At 36.7% G+C, this 16,554-nt stretch overlaps 1 protein-coding gene across 5 annotated transcripts in view; it reads right to left on the minus strand.

Annotated features, from left to right (window-relative positions):
- TTC21B (tetratricopeptide repeat domain 21B) overlaps positions 1-16,554 on the minus strand; it is an 87,726-nt gene that overhangs the window by 13,301 nt on the left and 57,871 nt on the right. For all 5 annotated transcript variants that reach the window (XM_061201131.1, XM_061201123.1, XM_061201116.1 and 2 more), the window contains 3 exons: positions 2,843-2,993; positions 2,485-2,646; positions 201-396 (listed from right to left, as the gene is read on the minus strand). In XM_061201131.1, coding sequence (XP_061057114.1) covers positions 201-396; positions 2,485-2,646; positions 2,843-2,993 — 509 coding nt within the window. The remainder of the gene's footprint in view (positions 1-200; positions 397-2,484; positions 2,647-2,842; positions 2,994-16,554) is intronic.

Raw genomic sequence — 16,554 nt, forward strand, 5'->3', positions numbered from 1 at the left:
AAACATAACACATCAACATGTAAAAACGCCTCCTCTGAAAACAAAGGTACACGATGTAAAATCATACCAAACTATATATCTAATTTTAAATAATAGTAAATAATGAAGTCAATCTTCAGAAAACAAATAACTAATTAAAGTACATATTTCAACACCACCAAGGAAAGCTAACATGAAGTTGAAAAAGAAAATCTACTAACCTCCGACGTTGCTATTTCAGTGAAGGTATTCAATGCCTGCTCGACATTAGATTTCTGTTTGGTAGCCATTAGGCAACAGTTTTCCATTATGCGAAGCTGTACGTGACCCTGAACAGTCTGAGGTTTTAGTTCCTTAAGGAGCTTTTCTGCTGTTCTCACTGCTAACTGCACAGACTCTTGCTTCTCAGTTGAATTACTGTATACAATAAAAAATAAATCTATGTCTATCACTCATGAAGTAAAATTCATTGAGATTAGGGTACATTGGTTTCTATTTTTCTCACCAATTTAAAAGTAATCCTATTGAAGAATGTCACTCATTCTCTTCTAATACAAAGTAAAGCACAGTTACAGTTTTAAAAACAAAACTAACATAGCTTCAGTAAAACACCATTAAACATTTATTCACTTTAGACTGAAAACAAAAATTGGATACTATCCACCTGTGGTAAGTGTGTTCATTTTAGCTAATATAAAACTAGAATTCAGGGTAAGTAGAATCATACAATTATCAAATAGCATACCTACTCAGAAAACAAAAGAAACAAGGGAGACTATAAAATACTGTAAATCAACTATATACTTCAATTCAAAAATAATTAATTTAAAAAAAAAGGAGGGAGCAGAAAGTAACTAACTTTGTTAAAGCACTTCCTATGGGCCAAGCACTGTGTTATTTAATTCAATGTATGTTGAATCCATTTTATATATGAGAAAACCAAGGCTCCAACAGATAAAGTAATTTGCCAAAGGTCACATAGCTAATAGATTTGAATCTAAGTTTGCCAGACATATAAAGTATACTTAATGCTCCTCACCCAGTTGCCTATTAGGCTCTCAGAAAAGAAATTCTTTATTTGTCAAAAGGTTATAAATTTTAAGTGCAATAACAATTTGAATGTGTAATAGCAATTTTCTTATATACATACCCACACCCAGATATAATGCATAAATAAATCAATTAATGAAAGGAAATTAAATTCTTAAAGCCTAATCACTAAAGCTATTGATCTTCTTCTCAGGCTTTTACCTTCTCTAAAACATTTTACACTGTTGGTAATCTTCTTTCAAGCTCCCCTCCTTTTGTTTCTTCTGTAAGATTACAGTTTTCCTTCTCTTTCCACCAGTCATTGCCCTTTCCTTACCTCCCTTCCTCCAATCTCCTTAAATGTTAGCACACCGCAAATTTAGTTCTCAGACTTCCGTCACTACATTCTACTCGAAAAGAGGCCATTCATGGGGTTCCAACTACCCACTCTGAGCACCTATCCCCCAAATCTGTATCTCAAGCTGTGACCTCCCTTCTGAGTTCTATATTCCAAATTTGGTATTTTCAACCTATTGCTGAAGATTTCCATGGGGACAGCCTATAGTTGCAAAACAGAATGTTACCTTAACCTTTCTAAAACAAACAAAAAATAAAAAAGCCTCTCCCCCGCTCTAAATCTTTCAATGGTCTCTGTAATCCAAGCCTTCAGGACTGCCACTGAAACCCCTCAGCAGTCGGGTTCTCATTTCCCCCACTCCTCTATGCAGCATCCCCTGACTGCTCTGTACTATGATTTCTATGAATTCCTGCGACACTTAATAACACTTTAACTCACTTCTGTTTTGTTGCAGATTGAACGGCTTCAGACAGTCTTGCCGACCAGGTAAATTGCATGCATGCTCCTGGGGGCAGAAATGACCTCTCCTACTCCCCTTACACCCTTATACACTCCCCACCCTGCCTTCCCTGACCCTGAGGAGAGGGCAAGCAACAAGTGCAGGCTGACAGAAGTATAACCACTTACCCGCAGTGCACCACAGGGGCCAACAGCGGGAGCTCTGAGGCCAGGGAGGACTCAGTCTAAATCCTTCCTCCGCCATTTTCTAACTCCATCACGTTAGGTTAACTTGGAGCTTTTTCACACATTGTTAAAGGGAATAAATAAGGCAATGCATATAAAGTATACAGCCAAGATCTGGCAGAGAGCCATCTGTTAAGAAGTTACTATTACTATTATGCGGACAATTTTTGCCAAGGTAATCACACACTATGATTCATTTTATTTTCCACAGAGCAATTAGGGGAGTGTCTTCAATAGCATGTCTGTTCTGATTTAGAAAACCTTCTAAAAGTATGTCATGCTTGTTTCAGAGAACAGTTATTCCAGCTATGACTTATTCACTAAACTGCCATTAGTGCTCTCCTGGTATTTAGTTCTCTTTTATAAGATATCCTTGCTTATTATCCCTAACAAGTGTTTCTGGAAAAAAGCGTAACTTGTCAGATAGTACTCACCCCAGGTCTCCATCCAGATTTTCAAATACTTCACCTCCAACAGTTTCATTGTCTGGATTCAAACAGATTTCTATCATATTATAAAGGGCATTTTGGCCCCAGTCACTGTCTTTCCGAGCCTTATTAAAATGTCGAAGGGCATCATTTGGTTCTCCAGTATACCTTGTTAGATGTTTAAAAAAAATTACTTATTGCAATCACTAACTACAAACTTTAAGTCGTTTATAATTTATTTTATTTGGTAAATAAAACTATTATATTTTAAAATATAGAATTTTTAAAATTCAAAGTGTATTGTACTTTAGTCACAATGAGGAAAACAACCTATTATGTAGAATTTATTTGCCAATAAATTTACCAAAGATATAATCCTTTACAGTACTGAAATCCTGGCTCCAGTTTTGCTCTGGAGTTACGTTTCTCAGCCATTAAGAAAAATCTTGGAACATCCTCAAGTTTTCCACATCTTCTTAGGAGATCAATTAAACGAGATAATGTCATATAATTATCTAGAAACAAAGAACATTTCAGTTATGGACATTTTATAGCTTTTGTTTTGATGGTTAAAATCCTACTTCATTAAAGTATACTTTGCTTCAAATGAAGTGCAATTTAAATATAAATTTAAATTTAGTGCCTTAGGGGTTATAAGTCCCTAAAGAGACTGTACAGACACTGGATGATTTATCAAATGATAAGGGATGGGTTGGTCTGGTCACAGTGAGAGAATGTTCAATATAGGCAAATCTATAAAAATGTACATTTGTTGTGCCTTACTTTTCAATCGTCATTCTGGGGACCAAAACCTTCTAGAAACAGCCTCTGTATAATCTAAACTCTTAAATGTAAAATTCAGTAGGATCAATTTGATTGCACAGGAGAAGTCTACCTCTGAGACCTGCTTTCCTACTTACTGCAGCTAGGAAGCGGGTGAGAACAGTACACCTTGATGATAATGTTTAGGGTGGCAATAACTTTACTCCAGACTTGCCTTAAGGTGTACATGTACCTAACACACTCGATACCAGCTTACCATATTATAACCTTAACATACTAGTCCCAGTATTTTAATCCTATTTTATCTTCTTCTAAGGAAAGAGAACTAGTTATTTAGTCCCAGGTATAATTTCCTGGCAGGTTTCTAGAATGGCTTCTTCTAATTCTATTCAGTTCTTTCTCATCACTAAGATACTAAATTTTGAGAATCATGTTAATACATTTTAAGATAGTGAAAATAATGTATGGACACTTTAGAAAATTTGGAAAAGTACAGAAAAGTATAAAGGAGAAAAAATATCACTCATATTCCCACCAACTAGAGATTACCACATTTTGGTACTTTTCCTGTCATATATTTATGAGAAAAATCAATCTATAAATATTTAAATGTAAACAGTGAAATATGTTGCCTACATATATACAAAGTTGGAGTCACACTTGGGGTTCTGATTTTGATTCAACATTATATAGTAAACATTTCCCAATTGTCATTAAATGGACTTCAAAAACACTTTAGTGACTGCACAATATTCTATTATATTGATGGCTCACATTTTATTTCTCTATAGTTGTGTTTTTTATGTATTAATATTTGGGCTCACAAGTTTCAATTAGCACAGGACTCACAGTAGGGAATTTATAAAAATCCTTATTTATATAAGCTATTCGATTCACTTTGATAGGGTGAATTCCTAGAATTACAACACACATAGAAACAAAAACTTTTAAAAGAAATTTATCTTGATTCTATTTTCCAAGAAAAGAGAAGATACCGTATAATCCAGCACTTCCACTTCTGGGTATACACCCCCAAGAACTGAAAGCAGGCACCTAATCAAATATTTGTATACCAGTGTTCACAGCAGCATTATTCACGGTAGCCAAAGGTGGAAACAACCGAAATGTCCACCAATGGATGCATGGATAAACAAAACATGATATATACATATAATGGCATATTATTCAACTTGAAAAGGAAATTCTGACATGCTACAACATGGATAACCCTTGAAGACATTATATTAAGTGAAATAAGCCAGACAAAAAAGGACAATACTGTATGATTCCACTTGTATAAGGTACCTAGAGGAATCAAATTCATAGAGGCAGAAAGTAGCTGGTGGTTGCCAGGGCCTACAGGGAATGGTGAGTTAGTGTACAGAATTTCAGTTTGGAATGATGAAAAAGTTCTTGAGATGGATCACGGTGATGGTTACACAAAAATGTGAATGTACTTAATGCCACTGAACGATACACTTAAGAATGGCTAACATGGCAAATTTTACATATGTTCTAGCAAAATATCATTAAAAAAGGAACCTCTGTAGGCTTTGCATCTACTCTTTTACATGATGTCAAAATAATCCAGGTTGACAATATCATCATTTGCCTTTTAAAAAATTTTTATTGACGTATAGTTGATTTACAATGTTGTGTGAATTTCTGCTGTACAGAAAAGTGATTCAGTTACACATATATATACTTTTAAAAATATTCTTTTCCATTGTGGTTAATCACAGGATACTAAATATAGTTCTTTCTGCTATACAGTAGGACATTGCTGTTTATTCATTCCACATATAATAGCTTACCTCTGCTGACCCCAACCTCCCACTCCATCCCTCCTCCAGCCCCCTCTGCCATGGCAACCACAAATCTGTTCTCTATGTCCTTGAGTCTGTTTTGTAGATAGGTTCGTTTGAGTCGTATTTTAGATTCCACACATAAGTGATATTATATCATATTTGTCTTTCTCTTTCTGACTTACTTCACTTAGTATGATAATCTCTAGTTGCATCCCTGTTGCTGCAAATGGCATTATTTCATTCTTTTTTATGGCTGAGTAGTATTCCATTGTATATATGTACCATATCTTCTTCATCCATTCCTCTATCAATGGACATTTAAATTGTTCCATGTCTTGGCTACTGTGAATAGTGCTGCTATGAACACAGGGGTGCATGTTTCTTTTTGGATTAGAGTTTTGTCTGGATATATGCCCAGGAGTGGGATTGCTGGATCATAAATGTAATTCTATTTTTAGTTTTCCCAGGAAGCTCCACACTGTTTTCTGTAGTGTCTGTACCAACTTACATTCCCACCAACAGTGTAGGAGGGTTCCCTTTTCTCCACATCATCTTCAGCATTTGTTATTTATAGATTTTTTAATGATGGACATTCTGACCAGTGTGAGGTGGTACTTCACTGTAGTTTTGATTTGCATTTCTCTAATAATTAGCGATGTTGAACATCTTTTCATGTGCCTATTGGCCATTTGTATTTATTCTTTGGAGGAATGTCTATTTAGGTCTTCTATCCATTTTTCAATTGGGTTGTTTTTTTAAAATTTTATTTATTTATTTATTTATGGCTGTGTTGGGTCTTCATTTCTGTGCGAGCGCTTTCTCTACTTGCGGCAAGTGGGGGCCACTCTTCATCGCAGTGCGCGGGCCTCTCACTATCGCGGCCTCTCTTGTTGCGGACGGAGCACAGGCTCCAGAAGCGCAGGCTCAGCAATTGTGGCTCACGGGCCTAGCCGCTCTGCGGCATGTGGGATCTTCCCAGACCAGGGCTCGAACCCGTGTCCCCTGCATTGGCAGGCAGATTCTCAACCACTGCGCCACCAGGGAAGCCCGGGTTGTTTTTTTATTTTTGAGTTGTATGTATATTTTGGAAATTAAGCCCTTGTTAGTTGTATAGTTTGCAAATATTTTCCCCCTTTCTGTGGGCTGTTCTCTTATTCTGTTTATGGTTTGCTTTCCTGTGCAGAAGCTTTACTCTTTCAAAGAGCCAGCTCTTGGTTTTACTGATATTTTCTATTTCTTTAATCTCTATCTTATTTCCTTTATGATCTCTATTATTTCCTTCCTTCTGCTGACTTCAGGTTTTGTTTGTTCTTCTTTTTCTAATTCTTTTAAGTGGTAGATTAGCCTATTTAAGATTTTTCTTGTTTTTTGAGGAAGGCCTATATTGCTATAACCTTCCAAGAAATGCTTTTGCCATACCCCATAGATTTTGTATGGTTGCGTTTTCATTGTCATTTGTCTCCAGGTATTTTTTAATTTCCTCTTTGATTTCATTGTTTACCCACTGGTTTTTTTAGCAGCATGTTGTTTAGTCTCCATGAAATCATTTTTTTCTCATTTCTTTTTCTGTGGTTGATTTCTAGTTTTATGCCATTGTTGTCAGAAAAGATGCTTGAGATAATTTCTATACTCTTAAATTTGTTGAGGCCTGTCTTGTGCCCTAGTATGTGGTCAATCCTAGAGAATGTTCCATGTGCACTTGAAAAGAATGTGTATTCTGTTTTTTTGGATGTAATGTCCTGAACATATCAATTAAGTCTAACTGTTCAACTATATCATTTAGGATCTCTGTAGCCTTAGTGATTTTCTGTCCAGAAGACCTGTCCATTGATGTGAGTGGGGTGTAAATGTCTCCTACTATTATTGTATTCTTGTCAATTTCCCCCTTTAGTATTTGTTTTATGTATTTGGGTGCTCCTATATTAAGTACATATATGTTGATGAGTATAAAATCCTCTTCTTGTATTGAGCCTTTTATCATTATATAGTGCCCTTCTTTATCTATCTTTATGGTCTTTGTTCTAATGTCTATTTTGTCTGATATGAGCAATGAAACTACTGATTTCTTTTTATTTCCATTTGCATGAAATATCTTTTTCCATCCATTCACTTTCAATCTATGTGTGCCCTTTGCCCTAAAGTGGGTCTCTTGTAGGCAGCATATTGTAGGCTCTTGTTTTCTTTATCCAATCTGCCACTCTGTGTCTTTTGATTGGAGCATTTACTCCATTGACATTTAAGGTAATTATTGATAGATATGTATTTATTGCATTTTAACCTTGTTCTCCCGTTGATTTTATATTTCTGCTTGGTCCCTTTTTTTTTCTTTTTGTTTTTCCTTTTGTGGTTTATTTTCTTCTGTATTATACTTATGTTCTCTTCTTTTTGGTTTCTGTGAATCTAGTGTATGTTTTTGACTTGTGGTTACCTTGTTTTTCAAGTGTGTTAACCCCATCCTATATCTACTTGCCTTAGACTGGTAGTCATATATGCTCAAACACATTCTAGGAAATGAAAAAAAAAAATCCACTTTTTCTTACTCTCCTCACCCATCTTTTTACATCTTCATGTTCTTCCTTTTGCTGTTCATTGTGGTTATCATCACTTTCACAGAAATTTTCTGATTTTTTTTTTAATCTGTGTACTGGTTTATTCAGGTGATTTGCTTTCCAATTGTGATTTTCTCTTTCCTATATATTCTTACTTCTTTTCTTTTTAGAGAAGACTTTTCAATATTTCCTTAAGGATAGGTTTAGTATTGCTGTATTTTTAGTTTTTGCTTGTCTGAGAAATTTTTTTTTTTTTACATATCAATAAAGCTGTTCTTACATTATTATTTTTTTTAATTTTTGTTTTATATTGGAGTACAGTCAAGTGTACAGCAAAGTGATTCAGTTATACAGACACATGTATCTTTTTCCATTTAGGTTATTAGAGAATATTGAGCAGAATTCCCTGTGCTATACAGTAAGTAGGTCCTTCTCTATTTTAAATATAGTAGTGTGTATGTATCAATCCCAAACTCCCAATTTATCCTTCCCCCCAACCTTTCCCCTTTGGTAACCATAAGTTTGTTTTCTAACTCTGTGAGTCTGTTCCTGTTTTGTAAATAAGTTCATTTGTATCATTTTTTTTGGATTCCACATAGAGTGACATCATATGATATTTGCCTGTCTGACTTACTTCACTTAATATGATAATCTCCAGGTCCATCCATGTTGCTGCAAATGGCATTACTTTGTTCTTTTTATTGGCTGAGTAATATTCCATTGGATATATGTACTACATCTTCTTTATCCAATCATCTGTTGATGGACGTTTAGGTTGCTTCCATGTCTTGGCTATTGTAAACAGCGCTGCAATGAACATTGGGAAGCATGCATCTTTTTGAATTATGGTTTTCTCTGGATATATGCCCAGGAGTGGGATTGCCGGATCATATATATGGTAGCTCTATTTTTAGTTTTTTAAGGAACCTCCATACTATTCTCCATAGTGGCTGTATCAATTTATATTGCCACCAACAGTGCAGGAGCAATAAATCTCCAGCATTTATTGTTTGTAGACTTTTTGATGATGGCCCTTCTGACTGGTGTAAGGTGATACCTCATTGTAGTCTTGATTTGCATTTATCTAATAATTAGTGGTGTTGAGCATCTTTTCATGTGCCTCGTGGCCATCTAAATGTCTTCTTTGGAGAAATGTCTATTTAGGTCTTCTGCCCAATTTTTGATTGGGTTGTTTGTTTTTTTGCTATTGAGCTGCATGAGGTGTTTGTAGATTTTGGAGATTAATCCCTTGTTAGTCACATCATTTGCAAATATTTTCTCTCATTCTGTGGGTTGTCTTTTTGTTTTGTTTATGGTTTTCTTTGCTGTGCAACAGCTTTTGAGTTTAATTAGGTCCCATTTACTTATTTTCATTACTCTAGGAGGTGGATGAAAAAGATATTGCTCCGATTTATGTCAAAGAGTATCCTGCTTATGTTTTCCTCTAAGAGTTTTATAGCATCAGGCCTTACATTTAAGTCTTTAATACATTTTATTTTTCAAAAGGGTGTTACATGTACCAAAATGTTCATTGCAGCTCTATTTACAACAGCCAGGACAAGGAAGCAACCTAAGTGTCCACCAACAGATGAATGGATAAAGAAGATGTGGCACATATATACAATGGAATATTACTCAGCCATAAAAAGAAACGAAATTGAGTTATTTGTAGTGAGGTGGATGGACTTAGAGTCTGTCATACAGAGTGAAGTAAGTCAGAAAGAGAAAAACAAATACCGTATGGTAACACATATATATGGAATCTAAAAAAAAAAAAAAAAAAGGTCATGAAGAACCTAGGAGCAAGACAGGAATAAAAACACAGACCTACTAGAGAATGGACTTGAGGATACGGGGAGGGGGAAGGGTAAGCTGGGACAAAGTGAGAGAGTGGCATGGACATAGATACACTACCAAACATAAAATAGCTAGCTAGTGGGAAGCAGCCGCATAGCACTGGGAGATCAGCTTGGTGCTTTGTGACGACCTAGAGGGGTGGGATAGGGAGGGTGGGAGGGAGGGAGACACAAGAGGGAAGAGATATGGGGACATATGCATATGTATAACTGATTCACTTTGTTATAAAGCAGAAACTAACACACCACTGTAAAGCAATTATACTCCAATAAAGATGTTAAAAAAAAAAGGGCTTTAAGGAATGTTCTAATTTCATTCTTTTACATGTAACTGTCCAGTTTTCCCAGCACAATTTACTAAAGAGATGTCTTTTCACCATTGTATAGTCTTGCCTCCTTTGTCATAAGATTAATTGACCATAGGTGCATGGTTTTATTTCCGGGCTTTCTATCCTGATCCATTGATCTATATTTCTGTTTTTGTGCCAGTACCAAACTGTCTTGATTACTGTAGCTTTGTAATATAGTCTGAAGTCAGGGAGCCTGATTCCTCCAGCTCCATTTTTCTTTCTGAAGATTGCTTTGGCTATTTGGGGTCTTTTGTGTCTCCATACAAATTTAAAATTTTTTGTTCTAGGTCTGTGAAAAATGCCATTTGGTAATCTGCTAGGGATTGCTGTGAATCTGTTGATTGCCTTGGGGAGTATAGTCATTGTGACAATATTGATTCTTCCAATCCAAGAACATGTTATATCTTTCCATCTGTTTGTGTCATCACTGATTTCTTTCATCGGTGTCTTATAGTTTTCAGAATTACAGGTGTTTTGTCTTCTTAGGTAGGTTTATTCCTAAGTATTTTATTCTTTTTGATGCGATGGTAAATGGGATTGTTTCTTCAATTTCTCTTTCTGATCTTTCGTTGTGAGTGTATAGGAATGCAAGAGGTTTCTGTGTATTAATTTTGTATCCTGCAACTTTACTGAATTCATTGATGGATTCCGTAGTTTTCTGGTGGCATCTTTAATTTTCTATGTATAGTATCATGTCATCTGGAAACAATGACAGTTTTACTTCTTTTCCAATTTGGATTACTTTTATTTCTTTTTCTTCTCTGACTGCCATGGCTAGGACTTCCAAAACTATGTTGAATAAAAGTGGCAAGAGAGGACATCCTTATCTTGTTCCTGATCTTAGAGGAAATGCTTTCAGCTTTTCACCGTTGAGTATGATGTTAGCTGTAGGTCTGTCATATACGGCCTTTATTATGTTGAGGTATGTTCCCTCTATTCCCACTTTCTGGAGAGTTTTTATCATAAATCGGTGTTGAATTTTGTCAAAACCTTTTTCTGTATTTACTGAGACGATGATACGGTTTTTATTCTTCTGTTTGTTGATGTGGTGTATCACATTGACTGATTTGCGGACATTGAAAAATCCTTGCAGCCCTGCGATAAATCCCACTTGATCATAGTGTATGATCCTTTTAATGTATTGTTGGATTTGGTTTGCTAGTATTTTGTTGAGTGTTTTTGCATCTGTGTTCATCAGTAATACTGGCTTGCAGTTTTCTTTTTTTTCTGGTATCTTTGTCTGGTTTGGTATCAGTATGATGGTGGCCTCATAAAATGAGCTTGGGAGTGTTCCTTCCTCTGCAGTATTTTGGAATACTTTCAGAAGGACAGGTGTTAAGTCTTCTCTAAATGTTTGATAGAATTCACCTGTGAAGCCATCTGGTCCTGCACTTTTGTTTGTTGGAAGTTTTTTGATCACAATTTCAATTTCAGTATTTGTGATTGGTCTATTCATATTTGCAATTTCTTCCTGATTCAGTATTGGGAGATTGTATCTTTCTAAGAGTTTGTCATTTCTTCCAGGTTGTCCATTTTGTTGGCATATAGTTGCTTGTAGTGTCTCTTATGATCCTTTGTACTTCTGTGGTGTCCATTGTAACTTCTCCTTTTTCATTTCTAATTTTATTGATTTGTGCCCTCTCCTTTTTTTTCTTAATGAGTCTGGCTAAAGGTTTAGCAATTTTGTTTATCTTTTCAGAGAACTATCTTTTAGTTTCACTGATCTTTTCTATAACTCTATTTCATTTATTTCTGCTCTGATCTTTATTTCTTTCTTTCTTTCTACTAACTTTAGGTTTTGTTTGCTCTTCTTTCTCTAGTTGCTTTAGGTGTAAGGTTAGGTTGTTTATTTGAGCTTTTTCTTGTTTCCTGAGGTAAGCTTGCATTGCTATAACTTCCCTCTTAGAACTGCTTTTTCTGTGTCTCATAGGTTTTGGATCATTGTGCTTTTGTCGACATTTGTCTCTAGGTATTTTTTGATTTCCTCTTTGATTTCTTCAGTGATCCACTGCTTCTTTAGTAGCATATTGTTTAAGCTCCATGTGTTTTTGTTTTTTTTTACAGTTTTTTCTTGTAGTTGATTTCTAATCTCATAGCATTGTGGTTGAAAAGATGCTTGATATGATTTCCATTTTCTTAAATTAACCGTGGCTTGCTTTGAGGCCCAGCATGTGATCAGTCCCGGAGAATGTTCCATGTGCACTTGAGAAGAATGTGTATTCTGCTGCTTTTGGATGTAATGCTCTATAAATATCATTTAAGTTCACCTGGTCTAATGTGTCATTTAAGGCCTGTGTTTCCTTATTGATTTTCTTGTCTGGATGATCTGTCCATTGATGAAAGTTGGGTGTTAAAGTCCCCCACTATTATTGTGTTACTGTCGATTTCTCCTTTTATGGCTGTTACTATTTGCCTTATATATTGCGGTGCTTCTATGTTAGGTGCATATATACTTAAAATTGTTGCATCTTTTTCTTGGATTGATCCCTTGATCATTATGTAATGTCCTTCTCTGTCTCTTGTAACAGTCTTTATTTTAAAGTCTACTTTGTCTGATATGAGTATTGCTACTCCAGCTTTCTTTAAATTTCCATTTGCATGGAATACCTTCTTCAGTCTGTATGTGTCTCTAGATCTGAAGTGGGTCTCTTGTAGACAGCATATATACAGGTCTTGTTTTTGTACACATTCAGTCAGTCTATGTCTTTTGGTTAGACTATTTAAACCGTTTACATCTAAGGCAATTATCGATATGTATGTCCTGTTACCATTTTGTTAACTGCTTTGGATTTGTTTTTGTAGGTCTTTTTTCTTCCCTTCCTCTTTTGTTCTCTTCTCTTGTGATTTGATGACTAACTTTAGTGCTGTTTGGATTCCTTTTTCTTTTCTCTGTATCTATTGTAGATTTTCAGTATGTGGTTACCATGAAGTGTTTTTTTTTTTTTTCTTTAAAGATTTTTTGATGTGGACCAATTTTAAAGTCTTTATTGAATTTTGTTACAACATTGCTTCTGTTTTATATTTTGGTCTTTTGGCCCCAAGGCATCTGGGATCTTAGCTCCCTGACCAGGGATCGAACCTGCACCCCCTGCATTGGAAGGCGAAGTCTTTATCACTGGACTGCCAGGGAAGTCCCTACTGTGTTTTGATATAGCAGTCTATGTATAAATAAGATTGTTTTAAGTTGTTGGTCTTTTAATTTTAAATGCATTTTCAGTATCCTGTATTTGTACTCTCCTCTTCTCATGACTGCTGGTTTTGATGTCATATTTGTGTGTGGATGATTTTCTACCTCTGTGCTTCCTGTACTGGGGTATCTGTTTCCTTCTTTAGGTTTGGGAAGTTTTCTGCCATAATTTCTTCAAATGCATTTTCCATCCCCTACTCTCTTTCTTTCCCTCCTGGAATCCCTATTATGCATAAATTTGCATGGTTTATATTATCCCATAGGTCTCTTAAATTGTTTTCATTTATTTTCATTTGGCTTTCTGTCTTCTGTCCTGATTGGGTGATTTCCATTATTCTATCTTCCAGGTCACTTATTCATTCTTCTGCCTTATTTCTTCTGCTATTCATTGCCTTTAGTTCAGTTTTTGTCTTGACAAATGAGTTTTCTAATTTTTCTTGGTTCCTCTTTATAGTTTCTAGTTCTTTTTTATAGTACTCTGCATTTCTTTTGACAGCCTTTCTTAATTCCTTCAGTATTTTCATTATCTCCTTTTTGAAATTGGTGTCTATTAGACTGAAGAGATCTGTTTCATTGTTTGTTCTTTCAGGGGAATTCTCTTGGTCTTTTAACTGGGAATGGTTCCTCTGCTTCTTCATTTTATTTATATTTCTCTTATTCTGTGAGTTTAGGAGAAACAGTTATCTATAGTGGTCTTGGAGGGTTATTTATATGTGGGAGCATCCCTATATAGCTCGTGTGGGTTTAATATTTTTGGTGCAAGGGCTGTTTTTAGTATGGATGCCTGTCGTCGCTTTCCTCAGTATGTGCTGGTCGTTATCCCCTTGAAGGGGGTGCACAGATGCAGCAGCTGGTGCCTGGTTGTGGGGTTTTCAGCAGTGGTGGCAGCTCACGTGCACCCCTGGAGCACACAATGGGAGCAGAGGTGGCTCACGACTGCTCCTGGAGTCCAGCAGGGCGGAGTTGGTGGCTTGAGACCACTCCTAAAGTACAGGGGCAGTGGTGGCTCACAGTTGGTCCTGAAGCCTAGGGGACAGTGGTGGCTCACAATTGCTTTTGGAGCTCATGCAGGCTGTGTCTTGCCACCTGAGAGCTCACGCAGGAAAAAAAGCTGTAATGGCGGGCTCCACCCCTCCCCTTGTGCACCACCCACACAATGGCACCTGGCCTCTAAGGCAGCCCAGGCTTCCTTTGCGTACACCCGCGGGTGCAGCTGCACCAGACTCCAGCCTCTTCAGGGTATTTCCATGCAGCCCACCCCAGTCCTCTCCCCAGGTCTGATCTCCGAAGCCTGAGGTTCCGCACCCAGCCCCCACCAGCACTGGCAGATGCGTGTTTCAGGCTGGGGAGTGCAGAGTGGTGGCACTGACCATCTGTGCAGGTCTCTCTCCATTCTAGCTGCTGCAAACCGGTTGCTGCATTCTCCTCTGAGGCTCCAAAGCGCCCCCTGTCCCAGCTGATCTCCCCATCAGGGGACTTCCCTGGGTGCAGGAACCTTTCCTCTTTCGTAGCTCCCTCCCAGGGGAGCAGGTCCCATCCCCAATTCCTTTCTCACTTTCTTTTTTTCTTTTGTCCTACCCGGTTATGTGGAGATTTTCTTGCCCTTTCAGAGGTCTGAAGTCTTCTGCTAGCATGCAGTAGATATTCAGTGAGAATCATTCCACATGTAGAGGTATTTTTGATGTATTCGTGGGAGGAGATGAGCTTCACATCCTACTACTCCACCATCTTGATCGCTCCCCCCCACCATTTGCCTTTCTTGACCCATAATCTTGGGTTTCAAAATTTTGTTCTCTCTGCCTTCTGGTATCACTAAAAAGAGGAGCGCGATAAGAATATGGTTTCAGAAAGAGGATTCGAATATTGGTCTTATCCTTTATGTGAATTCCAGCACATTACTCAAATTCTCTGAGTCTAGAATCACTTACTTTCTTAAAATAGGATTATAATATTGACCTTCAGAGTGCCATGGAAACCAAATAAAAGCATGAAAGAGCTTTAAAACTATAAACGTCAATAGTAATATCTATAATGCCAAATATTTTGTTAAGAACTAGGATGACTACCCTATAATAAAGCCACAGAATCTAGCAGCTAAATTGGATTAGACAGGAAGTAAAGGTTGAAATTTCTGGCCCCCAATTGTTTGTATGATTTTGCTAACGTGTGTGATATATAATATTACTGATATTATCTAAAGTCAATCTTGGGAGGCCAGTTTCTTGAATAATTATCACCTTACAATATTACTGAAATGCATTCATTATTAGTTGAAGTTATAATTACCACTGATAGGTTAGATTACATTAATGTAACTTGTCTTTTGGTTAACCATGAAATCTGACAGAAAGCAAATTTCTGCACTTAAGAAATCTGTCGAAAGCTGAAATGTATTATATTCTGAAAAGTTAGTTCATGTTTATTAATGAACAGTGAGAAAATATCAAGAAAAACCATAATGTGATGTGATTAGGCATGAAGTGCTATGGAATTACAATGCACAGAATTCCTAACTTTGCCTGGGGGAGGCAGAAGAGGTTTCACAGAGGATCAGACTTTTGAGTCTTGTTAGGCAGACAAAGGCATTCCAAGGGCAGGTGGCATGTGCAAAGACAGGGCTGAGAAGAGCATGGAGAGTGCTGGACGCTGAAGTAGAGGAAGAGGGATAAGAAATACGGATGGAAGGGTAATCCTGGGGTGTATTATTATCAAAATAATGCTGTATTTTAGACTTTACCCTGGAAAGTCACCCTAAATTTTAAGCAGAGGGCTAGTTTTTGATTTTTTAGAATTATTATGATAGTTCCTACAATGGCCTGGAACAGCAAGAGACTAGAGGCTGGAAGATCAGCTGGGAAACTGCACTAGTCCGGGTGAGAGGTAATAAAGTTCTTCATTAGAGTGGTGGGCTAGGAGAAGATGGACAGGATGTGATAGTTAGCTACTCAGCAGAGAGAACTGATAGGACTCGCTAACCAATTAGTGTGAGGGAAGGGGAGAACTCAGGATGATTTGGAGATTCTGAGAGAGAAAAGGTTTGTAATCTGTCAAGAGAGCAGTAATTAGATCTATATGGAGAATTTTCTACTAGCTAGGTTAAGTCAAATTAGACAGTACATTTCTGAAGTAAGCTCAAACACAGCCTTAAAGTATAAGATGTGCTACTGAGGATGATCTATAACACATGACAAAGTAAGTATAGGTGCACAGAGTTTAGAATAATTCTGAAAAAACTGACTAGTGGATAAGTTTATAAAATCCTATTAGGAATAAAGCATAGAATGCAAGATTAAAAACAAAATATCACATAGACAATAAAAATTTACTTAAAACTTTGTATTTTTAAACAACTTGGTATTTTACAGTCATTCATTGAGCCATTCAACCAGTAAACAATTACTCTGCACCATCTATGTGCCTGGAAATATACCTGATGCTGGTGGTTGTATGTTGTTTGGTAGTTCTGGAGTACTAGGTCGTTCTACTGAATTTATAAATAAATAATTCACTTTATATTTGTTTTTAAGTAGACAGTCCAAAGCA

This window comes from Eubalaena glacialis, chromosome 1 (assembly GCF_028564815.1).
Source record: "Eubalaena glacialis isolate mEubGla1 chromosome 1, mEubGla1.1.hap2.+ XY, whole genome shotgun sequence".
In the NCBI taxonomy this organism is placed as follows: Eukaryota; Metazoa; Chordata; class Mammalia; order Artiodactyla; family Balaenidae; genus Eubalaena; species Eubalaena glacialis.